Consider the following 25,398-nt stretch of genomic DNA (forward strand, 5'->3'; position numbering starts at 1 on the left):
CAACAGAAAATTGGTCATGATTTTAATAATTAAGTACTTTAAAATGCCATTTAAAAAAAACTTCAGGTTTTTAAACATGAGTTTTGTTCTAATTGGTTACATGATAGACTCGTGGAAACTCTTACGAGTTTTTGCTAAGTAACCAAAAAATTCTAATTTATTATTTTCATCAATACTTCATGGAAATAATTCAAACCTGTGTACAAGATCAAAAGAAATTGGAACAACTGTAATACACATCATTGCTCAAAAAGGTATTTTGTGAACCATCAGTGAGCGATCTTTTACATTACACAGAATTTAATTTAACTGTCCTCACAAATAAATGAGGGTTGTGCTGCATTTTGTCCCCACCAAGCACAAAGAAAAAAACCAAAGATACATCACAGGAACATATGACAGTGCTTTCTATATTTTTATTGCAATGATAAGATACAGATATATTTCCAGACATCCAGTTTTATTAAATTATACTCCAATATTGCATGAGACAGTCTTCAGAATGACACTGATCCAAATGTGGACGACTAGGTGATCAAAAGACACAGGTTTTTTTTTTCGACCAGAGATAAAACATGGATGTTTTACAATTCCACTTTTTATTTCCCCCAGAAATGTGCGATGAGAAGCAGCAGCATAGAGAGTAATACTACAATATACAACAGACCGATACTGTGCGAGAGTCAAGAACAACTGGGAGAATTATCTTTTCTGTTTTTTCTCTTTAGTGAAATGGTTATGGCCAATATTCAGAGTACAGCAACTGGCAACTCAGGACACAGAGATGCACTTTGCCCGTTTGGGAAGGAAGAAAAAAACTAACAGATATTGGAAAGAAAACAAGAGCAACAACAAGGTGGTTTGTGAGAGCTACAAAGCTCAGTGGGATTACAGAGAACAAACTACTAAATTCAATCTAGATGAGTTCATTTTCAGACAAAACAAAAGGACAACTGTACAGAAAGCTGTGTGAGATATCAGACTGAGTAAGAGCGTCAGTGTTACAACAACCCACCAGTTCAGCTCTGGTTAATGACTGACCTTTGTTTTTTTTTTAAAGTGAGAAGCAGATGTGGCAGCGCATAAACCAACCAGATCACACATCCAATGTTAAAAAATAAAATACAGAAAAATGCTGATATCTAATAAATTCCCACTGTTTTCTAACCCCAGATGTCACCTTAAATAATGAGTAAAAAAAAAAAAAAAAAAAAAAAGCATTAAACAAATTAATCAAACCTCCTAATACAAAAGAAAGTAAGGGAGGAAAGAGAAAGAAGCCGTTTGATAGTTTTAGACTGTAAGTATATATTTGATATATCAATAGAATCCATATATAAATGATACATTTCTAGTTTTTCTTTTAAATATAATCCTCGCTATGACTAAAAAGAGCGTCTAAGACATTTCTAGCCAGAAGTTAACGTGAAGGAACAGCTTGGACCTCGGCCGCCAGTTACTGGGCTTCGACTGGAAATTCAACTGTCGCCTGGTTCACACATGACGGCTTGCGTGAGACTGATCTGGCTGGGAGTCTAGTGCAAACTCCTTTTTTAAATGGTTTCATTGAGACCAAAAATCTTTGCGTAGCTACACATCAACAACCCCGTGCTGTGCTTTTTCTTGAAGGAAGTTCACCCAAAAACGGAAATGTTGTGATTATCTACTCATCCCCACCCTGATGGAAGCTGAGCGGAAGTTTTGTATTCCACAAAACATTTCTGGAGCTCCGCAGCAAAAAATATTCTTTCTCTTAACAACTGAAGCAGATGGAGACATACAAGTGTAAAAACATAATGTAATGTTACGTACAACCGGAAAAAACATTAAATGACTTCATACAGCTCGCCTGGTGTAATCCAATGCCACTTTTACGCCAAAATTAGCGCGCATGTGTAGGTTTTTTTAAACTCGCCTAAACCAGCTAAGAAAAGGCATTCAACGTTTTCACATATCCAGCCGACAAGATTGCCTTTGTTTTTTTCCCCCTTGTGTCACACAACTTGTTTAAAAAAAAAAAAAAGTCTTGATAAAAAAAGCATTCTGAATTAGACACATCATTTTTTCCGGTGCTGATAATAGGACTTTCAAAAAGGACTGAGACATCTTGCTCCTTTCCACATCTCTGTTTAGGATACAATGTCCCTTTTTTTTTTTTTTATCTTTGACTTTCTTTCAAACTGGGCGCTGACTAAATGATGTTCAACTGCTGCTTGAATAGATACGGATTTAAAAGTATCAACAAGCCAGCGCCCTTAACTTAAACACGTCTTATGATTGTGCCTGACGACGGGGGAAAAACCGTTAGTGTTGTGTTTCCATTGCAGCCGACTGAAGCCATTGCTGCTAAATGCCAATTATACACTTTCACCTTGATGACAAAAGCCAGATGTTTGCGAGTGTCGGGAGCTTTTTTGTCTAGTGTGAAAGGGCTACAAGTCTCCAGACGACTTGAGATCCAAAACTGATTTGAAAACAACTTACTTTTACCTTTAAAAGCCAAAATCTTCACTGTGGTTGTTAAGCTAAACGTGTTAGCACTGCATTCAGGGTCAAAATAAAGTCAAAACTGTTTGGATCTTGAGACTTCCAGAGACTTGGATTATGCTGGATGAGCTGTATGGAGCCATTTTATTTGTATTTCTGTCTTTAGTTTAATTTCAACGAATGCTGCAACACAGTTTTGCTGTAAAGCTCTAGAAATGGTTTATGCACCTGACTTTCCCTCAACATGGGGTCGAGTGGACAACGACTGAATTTACATTTTTTGGTGACTTTATCCTTTAATCCCCATTCTGTTCCGAAGATGTGAAAGGTTTGGAGGAGTTTGACACTGCATTTACAAAAATGAACGAATGAACAAAAATGTACCCCTCGCTCTCCACATAAAATCAGCATGCAGAACATCGTTATTATCAGACGTTTTTGGCACAAGAGTTCGCTTAACTTTATATCTGGTTCTGTTTGTGATCAGTGAACATCTTCTAGGTTTAGTTGTACAACAAATGCTGTGGTCTTTTTTTAAAAAAGAAAATTTAAGTACGCCAGCTGTGTCCCAGTTGCTCACATTTACTCTTAAAGATGAGTCCCACATTAAACATGAACTAGAAGTACTTCAGACTGTGTAACAAAAAAAAAGAAGAAAAAAATGAGAATGGCAAGTACCTCAAAGAGCTGTTCTATTCTGTTCTCCATCCAGTCTCAATATGGTCGTTTTTTGTTTTTTTTTAGGTTCCTGGGCATAAACTACAGGATTTGGTCCATCTGGCTTCGTTCAGGTTTCAAAGCTGGTCACTTTGCTTTAATGGCTGCCCGAGAGAGCTGTCAGACTCGTGAAAAGTGCTCCTGACGTCTCACCAAAAACAGGTGAAAGGACCAGGGCTTTCTGTGATTGTACCCACAACATGGAGCTCGAAAAAAAAAGAAAGGGGGTAAAGAAACCGGCATGTCTTCTTTTACAGGTCGGTTTAGTATTATAGCTCTTCTCCGTCATCTGTATCTAAGATCAGGATCTGACCTCACGGATATCACATCCAAATGTTACCAAAGACAGGGGACACAAATAAAACGTTCTGAGTTGGTGAAAAAGCTACTTCATGACATAAGAAAGAAATGAAAACCTCCATTAGGGGCTGAATTTTAGTTGACGACTTCCTCAGGCAGGTTTTCATTCGTACATAAATAACATTTGGGTAGGTGGAATCAGAGCCACCGTAAGGCTTCTTCTTTTTTATCGATTTGATTTCCCCGTACATGGTCGTAGCCGTTTGCTTTTCACCGCCATGTCTATCCTGGTACTGTTTAGTGGAAGATCTCAACGACAAGAGATGGAGCCTCTCCTCGGCCTCGGCGGGCTCAGAGAGGCCGGACGAGCAGGTCCTGGGATCACAGGAGACAGGAGAAAGGGAGGGAAGGACAGAGAGAGAGAAGTAGAGAGTGATGGGATTGTAAAGAGTTTATGTTTCAGCAGTCAGGGGTTTAGTCTCACTCCCACCCCCTTCTTTCCTCTCTTCTTGCGTCTCCTCCTCTTCGTCCTCCGCCTCCTCCTCCTCCTCCTCTTCTTCTTCTTCTTCTTCTTCTTCCTCTTCCGTGTGCTGCTCCAGCTCCTCCCTGGTGATCATCTCGAAGTCGTTTCCGTTGCTGTGCTGCGAGCCCTCGTCTTCACGACGGTCGCTGTCTGTGTCCGAGTGTCGGTCCGTCCCTTCCCCCTCTGCTTCTTTACTCTCCTCTGGCACCGCCCCTTTGCTCTCCTCCTCTTCTTCCTCATCTTCCTCGTCGCCGTCCTTCTTCTCGCTGTCTGACTTCTCGTCGCTGTCTGACTTCTGAGCCTTGCTGGAGGAGCCGCTGTCCTTGTCGTCCGTCTTGTCCGAGCCCTTCTTGCTGCTGGTTCGTGGTCCTTTGTACTCGTGAGTGTAGAGCGGCCTGAACGAGTCGATGAAGCCGACGTCTGCCGTCAGGTTCGGGAGGAACCAGAAGTGGTGCCGCCCTCCCGTCACCAGCCAGATGATGAGGAAGAGGATGCAGCGGGCTGAGGAGAGACGCAACAACCAGTGGGATCAGTTTTTAACTACAGCAGTTTAAATCCACCATCTGTGTGTCTCAACTTATTGACTTTAGTGGGATTGAAATCTTTAAAACCTCTGCTGTTCATCAGCGCCTGACAAAGATTTGTCAGTCTGTTATTGTTTCTGTCAACTTGGATTTGTTTGCTCTCGTTTTTGTTGTGTTTTAAATTTACTCTGGTTATATAAATACTTTGAATTGTAGGTGTTTAAAAAGTGCTATAATTAGAGACCTGTGTCATCTTTTTGCAATTAATAAAATCAAATTATGTAAACAGCTATGAAAAATGTAATTCTAGTCTGTGTGTCACTGTGACGGTATTCAGTATAGTGTTATTTTGCTGACAGCATCTCTATAGGTATGCAGGTTATATTTATTTTTTTAGTAATTTAAAAGGCCAGAGCAATTCATCTAATTATCACTGAAATAGTAAAAAATGTATAACCAAATCGCAGAAGCTGACATTTTTTGATAAAGGAAACTTATAATGATGTACTTTAGTGCTGCAGAGATGCCCTGGTTTGTCTAATCATCATGATTTTAATAGTTTGGGTTTTTTTCTAGGGCCCATCCAATATATCTATTGGCGGATATTATTTAAAAAAATAAAATAAAAATACTTTAAGTCCCACTGATGTTGGTTTCAGTGCACGATGTCATTGTAGACAATCAATTTAATTGTAAACATGTAAAATTCCCAGCCTCTGACACACATCTCTGTCACAAGTGTTTGATTACCCCAAATGATGACTGCAAAAAAAAAAAAGGAAATATCTGGCTATGTATCAATATGAGAATTTCCCCAGAATTCTTGTATCGGCTTCAGTCAAAAATTAAAACTTTTATCCAAAAATCATCATTCCTACCATATCGCACAGCCCTCATAATATACTTCATGTTTCCACATTTGTTTGACAATCGTCTTTATACATTAAAATCAAATATGACAGCTTGGCCTGAAATTCTACCTCCACAAGACATTAATGTTTGGTTTTGACTCAGAGCATCAGCGACGTATAACTTAGCTTTATGTTATTATTTCAAGGGAGTGGTGATGCTGAACTGGACTGCTTTTATTCTGAAATCCATGAACGACCCAGTACAACATCATGACTGTGTCTGAGGCAAGACACCTCTCTCTACCATGCCAAAGTAGAGTTCTCTCTCTACTCTGGCATGTTTTAATTATGGTTTGATTAGTAATTAATATTTCTGGTGGGCTTTTTTTCTATTAAAATGAACGGCAACAGATGCCTTGTGGGAACTTCTGAGTCATTTTACAGGTACCAGGTTGGTCTTTTTAATGAAGTACTTACCAACAGCAAGCAGCAATATACTGGCCACAAAGCAGCCCGCTGCGACACTTAGATAGTAAACTCCTACACGCATTTCTGCCGGCCACAGTGGGAACAGCGTTGCTGCGATCACTGCGATGACTGAAAGACAGGAACACACACGCAGATTGTATGAGTACAGAAAATTAAAATCAGCTGCAACCAGTTAAAGACAACCCTCTATTGACTCACCAAGTATCAGCCCCATGGCGAAGGTCTTGAAATGGACAGGATCGTAAATCCAAACATACACCTGAAGAAAAAAAAAAAGGCAACTTTAGGGTTTTTATGTCTGTAAGGGTCGCAAACACTTCTCCCAAATTAAATTATGGTTGCACACTCACCTCATTTCCATCTAGAAACAGCTGATCCTCATGAGGCTCCAGCTTAAACTTCTTCTTCACCTCCTTCTTCTTCTTAGGGGTTCCAGGACTGTCATCCTAAGCAAAACAAACAACATTTTAATATAAAACCTGTTTCTTGCCAGGATTCAGCAGAGAATATGGATGTCAGTCTAATGTCTGTATGCTAAATATGAATATACAACCAGCTAACTTAGCTGAGCACAGAGACTTTATATAACTCCTGGAGATCTGTGACTGTGCAACAAATACGTTGGATCAGCTTACTTGTAAATTTGTAGGTCAGAATTTTTACAAGATGGATCAAAAAGTAAAAGCTCCCACAATGATAAAACAATCTGGGGTCTTGTCATCACAGAGGACAACAGCGTTGGGTTACGTACACTCTTCTCTTTCTTGGTTTCAGCAGACTCCGACTCTTTCTTCTTTTCTTTCTCCTTCTTCCCTTTTTTCTCCTCCTCTTTGCTGCTGTCTCCCTTCGCTTTCTCTTTCTCCTTCTCTTTCTCCTTCTCTTTCTCCTTTTCCTTCTCCTTCTCCTTCTCCTTCTCTTTCTTGGTGTCTTTCTCTGGTTTTTTCTTCATCACTTTGAGAGCCCGGTGGAAGAACTGCTTCTTTAGGAGTCTACAGAGAAGGAAGGAGGAGAACGACTGGTATTAAACACATTTTTTTAATCATTACCATCCAACAGGAATCTCCATCAGTGTCACTCAGAGCTAGAGCTGCAGATAAAGAATATTTTAACTGTTGATTAATCTGTCAATAATTTTCTTACCATTTGTTTGGTTAATAAATCACAAAATGGTGAAAAATGCTCTCAAGTCCTCAAATGTCTCATCTTGTCCACAACCCAAAAATAATCAGTTTAATGTCACAGAGGAGTGAAAAAAAACAGAAAACTTTTGTTATTATTCATCTATTACCCAAAAAAAATGCTGGTGATTAATTTCATTGTTGACAACAAATCGATTAGGCTGTGCAGCTCTACTCAGAGGAAGGATTTTATTGTCAAATGCTTTTCCACGATTCATCAGTGACTCGCTTTGCAAGACTGAAAGCAATTTTATTTAAGTGTCAGTTTTATGGCCTTTGAGCTGTAGTTGATTGATCAAGTCATTTTTAAAGCAAATATGCCAAAAACTCATTAGTTTCAGCTTCTCAAACGTGTGTATGTGATCGTCTTAAGTGATTGACTTGATTTTCTGGTCATTTTAGCTGACCTGTTGCAATAATCCACCACAGACTCTCTGGTGGTGAACAGTGCCTCCTCTCCCTTCTTAGCCTTGGCCCACTTGGAGTCCAGCAGACAGTCCACTGCCTTGGATGCTAAATATAGGGCAAAAACACAGACGTTAAAAAAAAACAGTCACAAAGTACTACTGCAGTCATTGTCCTGGTGTTCTTACAGTTTTTATCAGATGTGAGGTGACTAGAAATGTGTAACTGGTGTGAAAAAATTTGAGGAGGGGGTTGTATGATAATTCTTGGATGTTTCGTCACGATGAGCACATTGTTACACTGGTTTTACTTTGTCATTTGGTAAATTTTTGTAAAAAACTGATCATAGCTGCTGAAGAATGTCAACTCATCCCTTAATTTCTCAACAACAGACAAAAATCCACCTTGAATAATGGCTGCAGGTTGCATTATGGTGCAGATATATTACTGTCCATGGCAGAGGTCAGCAATTGTAAGGTCATGTGATGGTAATTAGAGGAATAACTGGCTTCAGCAGTCCTATCCTATTCTGCCCACATCTACTGAGCAAACAGCATTTCCCAAAACTGACAAATGAATTCCAGGATGCCACAGAACACGACAAATATAAACACAGAGTGGGAGGATCAGGTCTGCAAACAGGAATGAAGTGGAAAAGTTTGTCATAGAACATGACATCTTTAGCAACTCTTTGTCCAAAAAGTACTAATTGGCAACAGAGAAGTCATTTTCATTGACAGTGACAAGATTAAATGTTCAGTAGACACAGTAAACTGTCTGTGGCTCCCATAACAAACAGAGGGCAGGGTTTACCAGCAATCTCCTGACTCACACCCACTGTCTCATTCCTGTGTATTTTGTCTGTTGCCTCACATCCCACAGCTGAGCACTAACCAATAAAGTAGTCGACTCGGTGTCCCATCATGTTCGTAGACTTGGTGGGGCAGTTGAATCTGAGGTACTTGGCCACCGCCTTCTCCTCCTTGGTGGGCTCGCTCACCTCCTGCAAAGCACGGACAAACACACAAATAAAAACATGAATACGAAACCAACATCACAGTCAGTCCTCAGAGCTGGGAAAATCATAGGACAGATAATCAAATAAACATGAGACATCAAAGCTCGCTTACTAGCTAAATTAAGTTATGTTGCAAATTCAAGTTTTTCCAACTGAAACAAAACAGTTGTAAGACAAAAGACAAATTAGCAGAAATTTGTGAATAACCTTGAATCCAAGCAAACACATCTGATATGAGTCAACACAAATAAGAAAAAATTTGCATCCACGTTTCTCCTGCACTTCTTTACACTACAGAAGTGTGTCTTCTATTGGGGTTAGTGCTTTTAACGACAGAACAGTTCTGGTGGATGGGAAGTGGGAGTGAAGACTAAAATAGTTGCAGTATCTTTTTTTATTTCAATATGTATACATATATTGCTATGTTTTTTGTTGAGAGAGATATTTCTTTTAATAATAATAATAATAATAATAATAATAATACATTTTATTTGTTTGGTGGCGCCTTTCAAGTCACCCAAGGTCACCTTACATAGGATAAAAGCATAAAATCACAGAGTAATATTACCACATAATATCACAGAATATTAAAAACAAACATTGATATAAAAAAGGAAAAGAAAGGTGTAGTGCACAGTGACCAGTCAGAGTGAGTATGCCAGTTTGAACAGGTGGGTTTTGAGTTTGGATTTGAATGTTGTGATGGAGTCTGACTGTCTTATGTGTGGGGGGAGAGAGTTCCATAGTCTGGGTGCCGAGCAGCTGAAGGCTCGGGCACCCATGGTACTGAGGCGTGGTGTGGGGATGGTTAGCAGTCCAGCAGAGGTTGAGCGGAGGGTGCGAGAGGGGCTGTATTCATGGAGGAGGTTGCAGAGGTAGGTGGGGGCTAGATGGTGGAGAGCTTTGTATGTGAGGAGGAGGTTTTTGTAGTGGATGCGGTATTGTACAGGGAGCCAGTGAAGTTGGATGAGAATAGGGGTGATGTGGTCAGATGATTTGGTGCGGGTGATAATCCGGGCGGCTGAGTTCTGGATGATTTGCAGTCTGTTGATGAGTTTGGTGGGGAGTCCAGTGAGGATGGCATTGCAGTAATCGATGCGGGAAGTGACAAGTGAATGAACCAGGATTTCGGTGCTGGACTGGGACAGTGATGGGCGGAGTCTGGAGATATTAACATCCTGTAAATCTAATATTATATTAAAGAACAGTCTCTTACAGGTGGCATATGTAAATCAGGTATTTATTTTGACCCGACCAAGTTCATACGACATTTAAAGGGTCAATCATGAATATTTCACTTCATCACAAAATTACCATAACATCTGTACCAGCAGGGGTAGATCTGTTTTACACCCATGACCTACTTTCACTCCGAAGTTTCCATTTTTATATGATATACTGGAAGGTAACCAGGTTTGCAGTGGTGTACCTGTTTTAATGGTACATTATGTATACCAGTATTAGTACGGATGACACTAATCAAAAGAGAATGACCTTATTTTCCTCTGGGAACAGCTTGTTTATTCAATTATGTAATGTATTATAACCTTTGCGTTAAAAAGTTCTAACTGATAATTCTTCAAAAACTACACTAGCCCCTTTAATGTACACAGTGGTATTTAAACTGACTGTATACATTTGCTTTTTATCATAAATAACTAAATTCTATTGTATTATCTAAAAGATATACATATTTCAAGTTTAGATAACGTTTCATGTCTGTCAGGACATTTGATCAAAAACCCTTGTTTTCATCCCATTTAGGGTCATTGTAACTGATAATAATAAACTGTAAAACTGTACACCACAATACCGTAAACATTTCATACCATTGCAGCCCTAGAGGCTACCAAAATGATTTAAATAATGTTGAAAAACCTTTCAAACTGACACTGAAGTGCCTCGATCTCCAAAGAAAGCGACACTTTCTGTCTATTTGCAAACCCAGTTTCATATACTGTACATGTTCACGTATAGCTAAAACAGAAAGCGGCCAAATCCTGCCTTCTCAGAACATCTGCACTTTCTGCCAGCAGCACTAAGTCACATGCCAACATAGAGAGATTGAGTGTATCAGCACAGAGAGCGCTGCTTTATCCAGTCCAGCTGGCTCTGAGCAGCAACATGAGGAAGACGAGGCCATCAAACAGGCCTTTGTTTAAGAAAGCAGGTATCACAGGTAGTCACACAGCTCAGTTACATGAGACCTGCATGGAAAGCCCCCTGTTTCCATCTATAAGATCTACCTGGCAGGAACACGTGAGGATTAGCTACTGTGATCTAACTATGTGCCTATGAAGCATATGCACAGTATGTGAAGAATGATTGTTCTCCACACCAAGACCAAAGTACCAGTCCTTTAAAATGTATATACAAGAAACAGTTCTGGCTTGATATGCGACACATTTCATCCGCTGAATGCAGTAAAGTCCAATGGCAAAATATCCTCTTTAGTTGTGGTCTACATATAACACATAAGGAGATAACAGTATGTGTTGTTGTGCAACGTACTGTACTGTAACATGCAGAGACCTACACTTTTAGCAGATGGGTGAATTATTAAGAATAACAACCTCAAAGTAATGCAAAAAAACCTATTTCCACCAAAGCTGAAGTTGCACATGTCTTATGAAAGGCTCTGAATCAACTCAATGTTCATTTTTTAAGCTGTGTAGTTTGTGGTAATGTTGAACTGTATTGCATTATACTGAGAGGTGCTTCTACTAGACAGCCTGTGTCAAGTGGAGTAAAACTGTTTCAACAAAATTGAACCTCATCACCTTCATGAAGGCAGGATTTCATTACAGCAGGCCTGCTGAATTAGCGAGCATTAGTTACAGTGTTTAGGTGTGCCAAGTATCTGGCAACCAAGTGTAATAATCTTGGCTGCAAACTCACGTGAAACATCAGACGCTGTGATATAAAGCACGATCACAGTGGAAACGTGTGTGATGTGAAGTGGGGATGTTTTAACAGACCTACCTCTTGTGGTTGTGCTGTGCTCTTAAATGAGATAACAGTATGTGTCATTATGCAACTGTACTCGAACAGGCAAGAGAACTACAGTCAGTCAGGTACCAGGCTATTAGGTACATCTAGCTCAAACTAATGCAGCCTATTACAAGATTTAATCCTCCCTACATGAATGTTACAATGTCCAGTTTTCGTTTAAGCTGCTGATTCAACTGTTTGGCCAACTGTTCGGAGGCTGAAGCTGCGGTGCTGTTGAATAATACTTTGTCACACTGACCGGTGTAAGGCAACAGAGGTTAATATTAAGTCTACATTGATAGAAACATTTCTAAAACTGTTAACACAAACTTAACTTTTATTGCTGGGTTGTTTTATTAGCTTGCATACATTTCTGATATGTGTATGTCTATAACTAGCTATCGAGTAACATTGTTTGTTATAAAACAATTAAATGCTGTCAAGCACACCACAATCAAATGCCATTTAAGAATGAAAAATGAAAAACTAAAAATTACATTGCGATCAAAAAAAGGAGATAATTATTGTGCAAGCAGTGAGGATGTTGGTAATAAACAGGCCTCTTTCATCACTGTTCACTCAGTGGTATATGTTGTGACATAGCAGAACTTACACATACAAAAGAACTGTTTTTATTGGTGGCCTGAGGCCCTGCAGTAGGCAAATTCAACACTGTCATTCATCTACAGTTACAACAAATGGAGCGAAAGGTTCAGCTTAGCTTATCCCACTGCTGTGTAGGACACCTTTTCTGTGTCCCAAATCCATTCTACATACTAACAGTATACAGTATGTTCTGTATTTGTTTTATAATTAGTATGTGCTTACAGGGAATTATACATCGCCACTGGCAACTACACAAATTTTTTTACAATATTTAGTAGTTGTATCTAGCTGTGAGCTGCCCTACCATTTCCTTTGTGTAGTACTACATTTTGGAACAATCATAGACTTAAAATCACATTCAAATATCTTTATTATATCTAAATATACTATTTTTTTGGTATTCTATTTTCTATTCAATTTTATCAAAACAAACTTGGAAACCTGATCAGAATGGGTTGCTTAAGTGTGAAACTAGGACACCAGGGGATGAGTCATATGTTTTTCTTCAGGGCCAATACCAATTATTAGTAATCCATAAAATAACTGATAATTGGTACTGTTATCCACTTACAGGAAAATGGCGATATTAGCCTCAAAGTCAAGAATAACCAGTGAGGGAATGTTACAAACAACAAGTGCGGTACTTGTGTACAATTTGGAAGTACTTTGCTTTGGATTTTCCATCTTCTGCTACTTTATTCTTTCAATCCACTTTATCTATTTGATATCTTTAGGATGCAAATTCAGATTATTCAGTGCTGATTGGCTATTAGTCATAATACCAGATAGTTTCGTGGACACTATGACCACTAACAGACAGATGATGCTGCATCAGAGCCAAAGTGCTACATTTCAATATTTTTATTTAATTTTATTGTCAATCAGAAACAAAAACCACAGACACCAATAATCGTAAAGCCGCTGAATATTGTACAGACTGACAGTTGGTCCACACCTAGAGGACACAGAGCTCATGTCTGAATGAAAACAAACAATCACACTCAATCAAACTGATTCCAATTAGTTTTTTTCTATTCTGGACTTTGTGCCTATGCATCACTGAACATCTGGAATGGGAGCCTTCTCTAGTCTTCTTCATCTTTTCTTTCATGGTGATCAAATTATCCTACTAGTGCCTGTCTACGTTCATACAAACAGATCTGAATGGTGCACCATTTTGGGAGAAGCTTGGGATTGAAATATCAAACAGCAAAACTGATTATTCTATGACTTATGGTGATGTGTAAGTTGTCTGAACCTGTAGCCCCTCTGCAAACTGTTGCTTTAGTATCCAGTCTTAACAGCGGTACCGGAGCCACACTACCTTGCTGCTCCAGACACGGTAAGCAACATAATGATGCCCTGTGTTGACTCATTAATTAAAATTCCCGCAGATTGCCTCACGTTATGTAAACACGCCTGGTAAGAGCTGACGCAGCTTAGCCAGCAAATGTTTAAAGCCAACTCAATCACAATTAAAAAGGTCCGTCTGGAGAGACAGCTCACTGACCGACAGTTACAACACAGATATGATGTGTAGACCAGTGTGTGAATGTTACAAGTGGGCTGTATAACTGGCTCGGAAACGTCTTATCAAAATACAAACACTAACGTTTGTTTTCGCTAGCCCGCTAATGCTAGCTACCGTTAGCCATCATATGGCTTCACCTGCCGCCTGTTAATGGCTCCTCACGAGGATGCTGCCATGAACAAACATTCTGCAACAGGTCGTGGATCAGGGACCGAAGTGTAATCGTTGTGCTCCGACTTGCACAGGTAGTAATTTTTGTGAATTGAGTGATGTTACCTGGATCCGTTTCTTGTGCCTCCTGCGCTCCGCCATGATCCTCCAACTCAGCTCCTCCGACGCACGCGCTGCTGCGCACGCGCATAGGGCATGTAGTATCGCGAGACTAATACAGTAACGGTAGGAAACAACGTGAGTTTCATTCATAAGTGATAAAAGATTTATTTAGCAGCATATCCATTCTTTATTCATATTCTGTGTATCATGATACTGCTAAATGTACTTAAGTATCAAAATGAATTTTCTGGTAATAAATATTGGCTGCGTCAGAAGTACAAATGATACTTATTTAGCTACTTATCCTGTTTTTATGAACTGTATACTATGGGTCGACCAATTATCAGATCTGATATTCAGCACTTTTCTGATCATCAGAAACCGTGTTTTTGTGTTGTCTTTTTTTTCCATCCGATTGCTGATTATTAATAAATGAAAAAAACACTACTTTGGTTTTGATGCACCATGTAATCAGCAAAGTAACTAGAAACTAAAGTAATCAATTAAATGTAGTAGAGTAAAATGTACAATATCTGCCTCAAAAATGTAGTGGAGTGGAAGTAAAAAGTAGCAGAAAATGGAAATACTCAAGTTAAGATCAAATACGTCAAAATTGTAATTAATTGCAGTGCTTGAGTACATGTACTTAGTTACATTCCATTACTGCTAATATGATACAATTTCAGAGGTAAATACATTTTTTACTCCATTAAATTAAATCAAATCAACAAATAATTTCTTAAGTATTATTATGGAGAGAAATTTACACTTTATTGATACCTGAACTACACAAGCCAGCTGGCAGTATATCAGCCAAAAAAGATCTGCCTATATTGGCATAACACAAATATAACCGTATTGTCATGTATGTTGTCTGATATGCAATTCAAGATGATAAAAAGATGCTTTGACGGGAGTCATTTATAAATATTCATAATTTCCCAGTTAAGTTTACTGCTCCAGTATTCCTGTGTCGTTTTAATATCCTGCCTTCATTACATATCTTTGTCACAAGTGTTTGATAAGCACATTTGAGGGTTTTAAAATTGTGTGGATATCAGCGCAAAACAAAACATCATTTTAAGGCTTCTTTAGCTTTTTTTCTGGTTTGAAATCCAGTTATTCTTTCTTTTAATACTAATTTTTATATAATAATTATTATATAATGTCATACATTTGTCATTGTTTCTGTTTACCATTTACCTTGTTAGGACCCCAATGAAAACAGAACAATGCATTTAAAGAGACTTATATTTCAAAAAATACATTTATTCAGCAAATTGATTTTTTCACTCTAAATACCTTAAAAGGGAGCTACAGATACATGTAATATGTTTTGACAGTTTTTAGGGCTTTGTTTTCAAAATATGTCATTCTTCATCTTCAGTTATTTGTTCTTTACTGTTACATGAAGACAGTAGTGCAAGTTCCTATGTAGAAAAACACTTTATTTACAGTCCAACAAATGCAAAAACATATCAAACATCCAAATCCAAAACACACAGATTTTATAATTATTCCATTACAAAACCATTCCAAAATAATTTCTATGGTCTGTATGCCGACCCGCTGTAGAAATTTCACTTAGCAGCTTAAAAAAATAAGTACGTTTAAAGCTATAATCAGATGCTTGGAGACTAAGGCCTGTAATAAAGTAGAAAGAAAAGAAAACCTTCTTAGTGCCTCATAACTCAGAATCACATCACACTGAAGTTTTCAAAAATATACAGTTTGCAAATATATATGTAAAATACAAACATTTAGCCGACACCTGGGCCTAGTGTGAACCTGTGCTTTAAATTTCCCGGTAGCAAAAAGTAAAAAAGCATCTTCAATCCAGTAAATGTAAACAAATCCACCAGTGTGGTAGCAGGGGTTAAGGTAGTGTAATGCTGTACTGTAGGTGCAGATTGAGCCTGGCAGCATCTGTCCACTCGATTAGAGATGATCAAGCTGTCTCACTGCTGGCAGATGGGGGGGAGTTGTTTTCTGTCTCGTGGAGGTGCTCTGTGGATTTGAGGACATCAGGGTCTCTTGGACTCACCATCATCTCCTCGCTGTTGCAGTTAACAGGGGAGCCGATCTCTGGTGAGCGGTCGCCGGGCTTCTCCGGAGTGGCCTGCAGGGCGGTGGCGGTGGTGGCGAGCGGCAAGTTCATCATGTACAACATGTTGCCCATTCGCCTGGACACCTGTGGAGGAGGTGTTGACCCATATTAGACTAAAGAGTGCTGATTTAATTACATCTGGAATGATGAACCTGTAAAGGGTGCTCAGAATTATCAACACAATGCAATGTTTGTGTGTGTGTGTGTGTGTGTGTGTGTGTGTGTGTGTGTGCAGTTTTCCTTTACCTAAATCAAAGGATCTAAGGACGTAAGATTTATAGTTTTGGAAGACCTCTGGGCAAATTGTTGACTTTTTTGAACCCTAGAAATAACTTGATATGATTTAAAATATAAAAGATGAGAGACTCCTTAATCTGCCAGACTGATCAAAGATGAACAAAGGCCATGAGAAGCTTTACAAAAGTTGCACTTATCAAAGAGTTATTGCGTAGTGTTGCATAGGAATCCATGAGATTTAAAAGTAAAGTCAAACTAACACACACCCCATGTTCACAGAGTCAAGCTCGACATTTCTTTCTTTTATGACTCAAATGTGGATTTTCAGGGCTCAGTTAGAATTCTTACCTGTGAGCGGATCTTAAGAGCTGGTCCCAGCTTGAGCCCCAGTGTGTCCAGTAGATGCTCCTCTGACAGGAGGGGCAGTGTCTCCCCATCAATCATGTGGTCCTTGAATGTCTACAGAGTGAAATCACACAACTTCAGACACAGCAAAGGCACAAAAGAAGGAAAATGAAGAGGGCAAAGAAAAGAGCAGGAACCAACCTGAGCATATTCTGAACATGTGGGTATACTGTTGATAAAGTTGTAAACATCATTTACTGTCCACTTCCTTATGTCTTCAGACACCTCGTCGCCATTTAGAAAGAGATTGGGTGGACCTGGAAAAATGATGACATATACCATTTGTCAGTACTATAACATACAAATGGAATTATTTCGCTAAAAACAAAAAGAACAACATTTACAAAATAACTGTATTCACATTGCGGCCATTTTCCTCTGACAGTGGGAGCTCATTAATTGTTGTGCAGTTAATGTACATAGCTAATGTCAGTATTCTTATACACCCAATAACTGTCAGGCTGACTGTTGAGTAGCTAATTAAACCAACTGGTAAAGCTAATGTTAGCATACTAATACACCCGTTAACTGTTGTGTATCTGACAAAGCTAATGTTAACTAGCTGATACACCTATTAACTGTCAGGCTGATGGTCGTGTAGCTAATTGAACCAACTGACAAAGCTTATGTTAGCATGCTGTTAAACCCATTAACTTGCAGAGTAACTTAAGTTTAATAGTTGATGTAAATGTGGTAGAATAGTCCAATATTAATTCCCTGATATTAGAGGAGAAGTTGACTTAAGTGGAAAATAGTCAAATAGAAATGTAATCTTCCCATCCTGAGTGTGATGTCAAAATAAAATGGCCGCTGTGTAAATATGATTTATTGTAATCTATCTTTTGTTTTCTAAACCCACCCGGTGGAAGGAAACCATTTCCAGGGACCGGGAACATGTAAGGCATGCCTGTGAGTGCTCCACCTGTTGAGGGATATATGAATTTCTCCTGGAAAGCCGAACATTGGCTCGATATGTCTTTATCATTTGTGCCACTGTTGGCCCCGTCTGAGCAGCCATCTTGACTGTTCACGCAGGCTTTACGCAGGCCCGGCTCCCCCTCTTTGTAGTTCTTCCTGCTTCCTGTGGCGAGCTCAGAGTCTATTTTTGCTTGATGATGTGTCTTGCCGGTGGCACACTCCTCCCCAAGGTCCCCCTTTGCCTCCACCTCCTTCTCCTCCCCTGACGTAGCTCCTGGGCTCTGCTCTACACTTTTATCCTCAGTCTGGCCCTTCAGGTTGGCCACGTGGCTCTCTGCGCTCTTGTGAGCCGTGGGCCTCCTCCCGGCCCTGCGTCCCCTTTCTCTGTGCAGCGTGCTGATCGGTGGATAAGGGCTGGCTGACATGAGGATGCTGCTGGAGTGGAGCTCATCCAGGGTGGGGCGGTGGACGAAGACGTCGTGGCCATCTGGCATGCGCTGACGACCTCTGAACGCCATGTGGTTGGAAGGGTACGACATGGGGTTGTCCATTCCCATGAGTCCCTTATGGTGGGCGTTCTCCAGCTCCTTCTGATGTAGGATGGCATTCATCTCCATTCTGAACAGGACAGACAAATAGTAGAGAGAAATAAGGTACACATCTATGCAACAGTGCCTTTGTTGGAGCAGAGGGGATTGAATAAAGCCTGATACTGCATGAATGGTCTCTGTTTTTCATCAAAGTGTGTTGCAGATGGTTGCGTAGGTGGAGTGTCTGCACACTACCTGGCTATATTTTGCTTGTGAATGAGCTCCTGTCGCCGGGCAACTGTTTCGATGGGCTCTGAGGGTAAGAAGCCATAGCTGGCTGAGAGACAAAAAGATAAAAGAGACACGGGCTGTTAATGCTCATTCACATTCCTTCAGACAGGCTGGGAACGCTATCAGGCAAGAATGTGCATGCTCACCGGCTCCAGGGAAGGCTCTCCCAGGCAGGACATTGGCATGCGGAGGTAGAGGTGGACCCAGGTGAGGTCCCATGTGCATCTGTCTGGCATCGGATGGTACCATCTCGCTGGGGGGAACCAGATCCCTAATGACAAGTGCATGAAAAATCAGTCTTCTAAACAAGATATCAAGAGGATGCTTCAATAACTGCTGCTTTGTCAGTGATTAAGGTTATATCCTCAACAGAGAGCTGAATTTACATCGTTTTAGACACCACAGATACGTTCAAGATTGATATTTGTACCAAACAAGGCATATCACATTCACATTATATGCTTATAAACTGGTGGTTTGGCTTTCAAGTGCAGTCTGAGTGGAGATTTCCAAGATGGTTTTGATTCATCCATGGTTTTGTGATTGGGTTGTGGAACAACGACAGTATGGGTTGACTGTGAAAGCAGCTTGTTACGACTCATATTTAAGTTAGGTGGCAATCTCTAGTGGCCACAGTAATTATTCCAGCAGGAAAGGAGCAAGTCAGGTAAAGTTGTATAAGGAATGACACATTTGTAGAGGAAGGAAGCGAAATTGAAACTTAGTGGTGAGTTATTATAACTTACCAAAATGATAAAGTTACATTCAGTTGAAGTTTTTGTTTTTGTAAACCTAACCAAACTTTGAATGTCCGATTTGTCTCTCAAGCACGTCTTCCTCACAAGTGCACCTGTACCTGACAATTCTCTGGGCTTCTCTTCACCAGAGAGCTACTGTTTCATATATAAGAGAGAATTCAGGTGCAGACCTTTCCATGAAGCGAGGTTCGAACTGAGCCGGGACCCCCTGCAACCTCTGCTGCCCCTGGGCGAGGATCTGTGGAGCCATGGCCATCTGGTTCCTCATTATCATCTCTTGCCTCTGCCTCAACTCTGCAGGAGAAGACAAAAGCCCAACAGGTCAGGGAGGAGCCAGAGCTAACAACACCTGAGACATGCACTGACTGTGAAAGCTGGAGACTAAAGCAGGAGGAATCCATATGTGGAACACAAAGTTGGTTTGACTTGTTAGGATCTCAAATTCAGACAATTTAAAGTATGTGTATTAAAATATGTTACAATTTATAGTATGTGTATTACAATATGTTATAAACTGAGCTTGAACTTGTGATATTCTGTTTAATAATATAAAAATATAAAAAAATATAAAAACTTCTGATTTATTTTTATGTTCTTATGCTGCATCGTCTCCTCTGCGCTTGCTTTTCTTACCGCCAGCGGACATGCCGTTGACCAGACGGTACCAGTGCTTCTCATCCAAAGCCCCCTGCTCTCCCAGTGCTGTCATCTTCCTCAGCTGCTCCCGTGGGGTCATGTCACACACCACCTTTGACCTCAACTTGAATCCTGCAGAGGTTGAAAGTTAAAATCAAAATCTCCTACACACTGGAACATGTGACTACTTTGACTGAATGACATTTTGTTGCTATGAAGTATAAACTCATATAAAATTGACCTTGATGGCTGGCGGATGTTTAAGTTTTCGCATGTCTGATTACCACCACTAGAGGGCAGCAACTCCCCACACATTACAGAGCTGTTGATTGTTATTGGACGTTGTGCTGCCATTTTTCCCAGAGAAAAAAATGTAAATGTACCAAAGACGACAACAAGTAAACAAACACATTTTGTCACTGGACTTTTTAATGACATAGAGAAGAAAAAAATCTACAATTCCAACGAGAGGATTTTTTTTTTTGCGCTCTCATTTGTGTGTTTATTTAAAACCAGAGCTGTGACAATGAAATATCTTTACTGAGATCAGAAGATATTGAACAGACTGGCAGAATATATTAAAGACCAGAGACTTTTTCAAGCTCCTAATATGGGCTCTATGCACACACACGCACAGACACTGTCAAATTCATTCTCAAACCTTTGATCCTAACTCTTGCCTCTCACCTCCACCTTAGTATTAAGCATTAATCCTATCCTAACCCTAACCCTCCAACCAATTTTAACCCTTTACCCTCACCGTAACCTAAACCTAATCCTTAACTTAAATTTAACACCTAAATCCAAATCCTAACCCCTTGAAACATGAAGAACAGGATTTTCCCTTCTCCTTCCATCCTTGCAAGCACATTTTGTCCTTGTATGTATAGTGACGAATGTAAAGCCGCGCACACATACACACACCAAATGGCCACATTGTTCTTGGCTGAGGCAGCAGCTTGAGCACACAACCGCAATCGACTTAGACACCTCGCAATTAGCCTTCTTCACGCCAGAAATCCCATTACAAAATATGATACTGTAAATGACGGCGCAATAATCCAGTTCTGCTAATCCAGGACCAATATGCTTCTGATTACATGAATCTGAAGCTTCACTGTGCCAGTTTCATCATCCACCCCTTCATATCGCAATTCCAGTGCTTTTATGAGTCTTTTATATCGATCATAATTGTATTTTATCAGTGTTTTGTAAATTTCATCGAACATGTGTGAACCGTGCACATGTACTCGTCCGCATTTCATCTTCTGCCCCCTCCCCCAGACAAATTTTGCCATAAGATTTGCCCTGAGGCCTTGTGCATTATCCACAGTCACTCAAGTTCCCTCTGAAGCCCATCTAATCTGAGGGCTGTAATCCGCCTATTAGCCCAGCAACAGTCTGGTAGCTGCATCTGCTGACCCCGCCTGCAGACCGCCCTGCTGGCCCGTCCAACCCCCATCCCCACCTTCCCAGGCCCCTGCTCCCCCCCAGGATCCTATTAGCTAAGTCCTGGCTATACAGCACTTTAAAGGGATGTGTTGGAGGTAATCCGCACGTTTAGAGTTTTACCCTCAGCAAACCTTGCCTGTAAGCATCCCGGACAATACACCCTAAGTGCTAAGCCTATTAGCCTCCATTAGCTCCCAGGATGTCCTAAAAACACCTTGGGGATAAATCTGGGGACGCAATCGGTTTATGTGGAGCTATGTGGCGCGAACACATGCACCCTGCTTCCACCTACTTCTCTGCCAATGTCATGGCAGCTAGCATCAGCAAATGAGAGGAAATGTATTTCAACATATATGTCACTGTAATTCCCAAGTGGGCACTAAGCCACAAGCCTCTGGGCCTTGATCGCCTTCACATTCTCTCATGTCGGGTTTAAGGATTCACACTCATGTGTTTGTTGCTCGGGATGATTAGTGTAGTTTGCTCGTGTAGTTTGAGTGGATGAACAGTTAACACACTTGGTGATAACATCTTGACAGTAAATTAATCAAAAAGCGATATGTTTGATCCCTGAAAATATCACAATCTGTGACAGGCTGTTAGCACCAGATTGTGCCTCCCATGTGACAGCATTACATTCAATCACACAGCATCTTGTTTCCTCAAAAAATAAAAATGCTTTGATCTTTAAAAAACACTTTGGAAGATATTTTCCAGAATCCCCAAAGACTCCTCGAACTACACGGATGAAAATACATTCAGCCCGTCGTATGATGACGAAGATTTTTAAACTGTCTCTAAAGTTCAGACTGCCTTTCCTTTTTGTGTAACAGAAGCCAGATATTGACACTGACATGTTGGAAGCAAACTTCAGTAAATACTAATAAGTTATTTAATGTTTTGCCTATACAACAAACATTGTTTGGAACTTGGTTCATGGTGCAACAGGACAGACAAGACAATACAACATACCACTAATAAAAGCATCATATGTATGTACATTTAAATAAGCAAAATACCATAATATAAGAGGTAAGCTGGAAACAATTCACTTTAATCTGGACACGTTTGCTGATAGTGTTACCAATGTTTAACTGTTTGACTTTGTGGAGAGACAGACATCATTTCCAGCTTCCGTCTTTGTTTGCAACTTGAGAGGCTGCTCAAAAATCTGCTTTATCGTTCAGCAGACAGAATATTTTAAAAGAGTTGGTAACACTTTATAAAGGCCATAGACAACGTTTCCCCCCCCTAGCGTTTCCAGTTGGTATTATCGTTGACGCTGCTGTCGCGAGGACAACTGGATCATCTCAGTTTTCCTCAGAATCACAAATAACAACATCACCGGACAATATACGAGTTTATCCAATCATGTAGTCTATGATAGAAATGGACTGTCAGTTAACCTTCCTTCTCCCAGTTGACTGTGCCCCGGGTGGCTGACAAATTCAGCAGTGATTGCTAGTTTTATAGGCGACGAATGTAAACGCAGATGGTTTCATCGCTCTGAATCGATGACACTGTGCAATCAACATTTATTTCATAATACAAGAAAACAAGAAAAAACTTTGTCTAGTGCCAGTTTAATGTTATTTCACTGTAACCAAACAATGAAATGCTTTATAAAACATTTATTAAGTAGATGTAAATGTTTAACATCAGATGCAACTTTATAATTGCTACGGTTAATAGATGAACTGCACAGTAAATATTTGCTCTTTCATTAACTTTACATAAACAGTTGCTTAATAAATAGTTTATTAAGGATTTAGTTGCTTGTAAAAAGTGAAATAACTATTAACAAACATTTAATTAACTCAAATTTGACCCTTTATCAATGATGGTGACTATAAAGTGATACCAAGACTTGTATATGAATCTGCAAATAGCTATACAACAAGGGAAAGTGCTGGGTATTTTTTATCTATGTAAAATCATTTGCATCTTAAAGCTGCACTATGTAGTTTTGGGAAAGAAATTCAGATTCGAAATGGTGAATATTTACAATGTTCAGAAACATTCGGAAATGTTTATTTGTTGAATATCTACCTGTCATTGAACAAACATGCTGTTCCTCAGAACGAAATAAGGTCCAAAGAACGCTTTTTGAGGCTAGAAAGACTGGCGGGGTCCAACAAATCTTAACAAAGTAAAATAGTACAGTTTGTTTATTCAGTTTATAATTCATCAGAAAAAAACACATTCAATAGTGCACCTTTAGTGGTGACACATGAGAGGCACAAAGTGGGTCTCGGATTGAGGAAACTTCAGAGGAATCCTCTGTAAGGCCCGTTCAATCACAGCTCACACTTTTGATTAGCATTTCTTTTAAGTCTCTTAAGCGAAGTTGTCGCCTGTGACTTAACTGCTGTGAACACATGTTCACACCTGATGACTTTGGCAGCTACAGACTCTCACGTGCACATTTTTTTCAAGCCGCTTCGCCGTTTTTGCGAACGAAACTGTCATTACGGGTGAGCCCGGAAAACTCTTGTCATATTTCTTTAACGAGCAGGGGTCACACCGCAGCTGCCAAATCCGAGGATTGGAGTCCTTGGATTTGCTGTTGCCTGGTTAATCTCATTACAAGAATGAATTAAAGGGAAAAATTGCTGACGACTTAGATGGAGCCCTGAGGAGGTCATATCAGACAAGACAGAAGTATTGTCTAGTCCTCCCTAATCCTCCCTCGCGCAACAAACACATGCTGAATCCATGTATGTTCTGTCGGTTACATGGAGCAGATTAGATTTTATGAGAGTCATAGGTGGAGAGTTGCAGGTTGTATTTATTTAGTTGTGGTGTCGTTCGCTCAAAAAAAGGATGGTGAGGAAAAGGATAATTCTAAACCAGAATAAATATGAAGAAATGTAAAGCATAACATAGACACAACTAATCACAGCAGGCAGATTCATTATGTATTTTAGCATTATTTTCATGTTATTACAGAATCTGGGCTAATTATTAGGTTAATTACACAGATCTCAAGGCTGCTCATCTAATCGCATTGGCCTTTAGATTAATCACTTGCTGAGGGATCAGCAGCCTTTTCTGCACTTTACTGCCTACATTATGCATGACGAGAGTTGCCGCTTGAGAGTTTTGCAGATATTCAGCAGTGTGCATGAATTTTAAAGTTGCAGCTGCAACCACAAACTAAGGCATAAGACTCACTTCGTAGGTTAAGCTCAGTACATTTTGTGCTTTCACAAGAATAAAGTCGGCGCGAATGTGATAGACGACTACCAACTTACAACCTTAACAAATCAGTCATGTTGAAAGAGAAAGTTTTTAATTGACTTACCTTCAAGTTCGCACGAGTAAACACAGCCTGGATCTGGTTTTGTCCCAGTTAAGTTCAGAAATGTGAAGAAAGAAAAACCTTTGGTGAGCTCACAGGACCCGTCTCCCCACAGTGCCTCTTTCCCTTCCAAATAAATGGCCTCCCACTAACCAACCAACTGCTCTGAGCTCTATCTGCTGCCAGCTAACTGCCTTAACTAAAAAAGACCTTTTAAATACCGATTCATTTCATCTCCATTAGATGGCCTTATCTCCTGCAGTAAGCCCTCCCTGTCCTGACATCACTGTGATCTCCCATCCAACTGCTTGCCGCACCTTGCAACTGAAGTGTAATTACCGAAGCAGCACTGGTCCTAAGCATGGAGTGCTAAACCTCTTTCAACGTTTACCTCACTAATCCCTTGTTAGCACTTTAGACCACAGTTAAGACACCTAAATGCTTAGCTTCCTTTTCCAGTTGCAAAAGGGCCAACCCCTCTTTATCCGCCCTGTGGCCACATGCGGAGAGGCTACATGATGCTGGTGGTAGACTGTAAAAATCCAGCGGATCAGTCTTGTTTTTGTTTTTCTTCACATGTCCAGTTTTGGGTGTCAGGGGTTTTGTACTCCCCAGGGTGCCACAGGGTTTGACCCAAACATGCTTTGTGGTAATTTGCTAGAAATCCGACTAAAAGTTGGACAGATCATCCTATCAGACCTCTTAATCTGACAGTTTGTGCTCACACACCGCTTACAGCCTGGGCCTGCACTCTTCTGAAAGATGTATTTTATTAATGCATAGTGGGCAGTAAGTAGTGCACGATTGGTGGGCTGCGCGGTAATTTTGCTAAACAGCAGACGCGATGTGAAGGGGGGGCCGTGTGGTGGT

At 40.1% G+C, this 25,398-nt stretch overlaps 2 protein-coding genes and 1 long non-coding RNA gene across 3 annotated transcripts; 1 reads left to right on the forward strand and 2 right to left on the reverse strand.

Annotated features, from left to right (window-relative positions):
* Window positions 1–396: 396 nt before the first annotated feature.
* Window positions 397–13,987, reverse strand: sec62 (SEC62 homolog, preprotein translocation factor). The gene is made up of 8 exons (XM_030402932.1): window positions 13,897–13,987; window positions 8,369–8,477; window positions 7,477–7,582; window positions 6,643–6,880; window positions 6,242–6,337; window positions 6,090–6,150; window positions 5,880–5,999; window positions 397–4,528 (listed from the first exon to the last, which is right to left on the reverse strand). Exons 1-8 carry the CDS (start codon window positions 13,930–13,932, stop codon window positions 3,957–3,959), a joined length of 1,338 nt encoding a protein of 445 aa, XP_030258792.1. The 5' UTR covers window positions 13,933–13,987; the 3' UTR covers window positions 397–3,956.
* Window positions 13,988–15,320: 1,333 nt separating this feature from the next.
* On the reverse strand, window positions 15,321–24,837 carry samd7 (sterile alpha motif domain containing 7). The gene is made up of 9 exons (XM_030401950.1): window positions 24,532–24,837; window positions 19,773–19,907; window positions 19,310–19,433; window positions 18,528–18,652; window positions 18,346–18,427; window positions 17,502–18,178; window positions 16,784–16,899; window positions 16,586–16,696; window positions 15,321–16,084 (listed from the first exon to the last, which is right to left on the reverse strand). The coding sequence occupies exons 2-9, from the start codon at window positions 19,873–19,875 to the stop codon at window positions 15,842–15,844; spliced, it is 1,581 nt and encodes a 526-aa protein (XP_030257810.1). The 5' UTR covers window positions 19,876–19,907; window positions 24,532–24,837; the 3' UTR covers window positions 15,321–15,841.
* LOC115572131 (uncharacterized) lies at window positions 18,079–18,619 on the forward strand. Its single transcript, XR_003982027.1, has 3 exons — window positions 18,079–18,213; window positions 18,304–18,409; window positions 18,491–18,619. It is a non-coding gene; the product is annotated as an uncharacterized LOC115572131 (long non-coding RNA).
* Window positions 24,838–25,398: the final 561 nt, after the last annotated feature.

This window comes from Sparus aurata, chromosome 21 (genome assembly GCF_900880675.1).
Source record: "Sparus aurata chromosome 21, fSpaAur1.1, whole genome shotgun sequence".
Classification (NCBI taxonomy): Eukaryota; Metazoa; Chordata; class Actinopteri; order Spariformes; family Sparidae; genus Sparus; species Sparus aurata.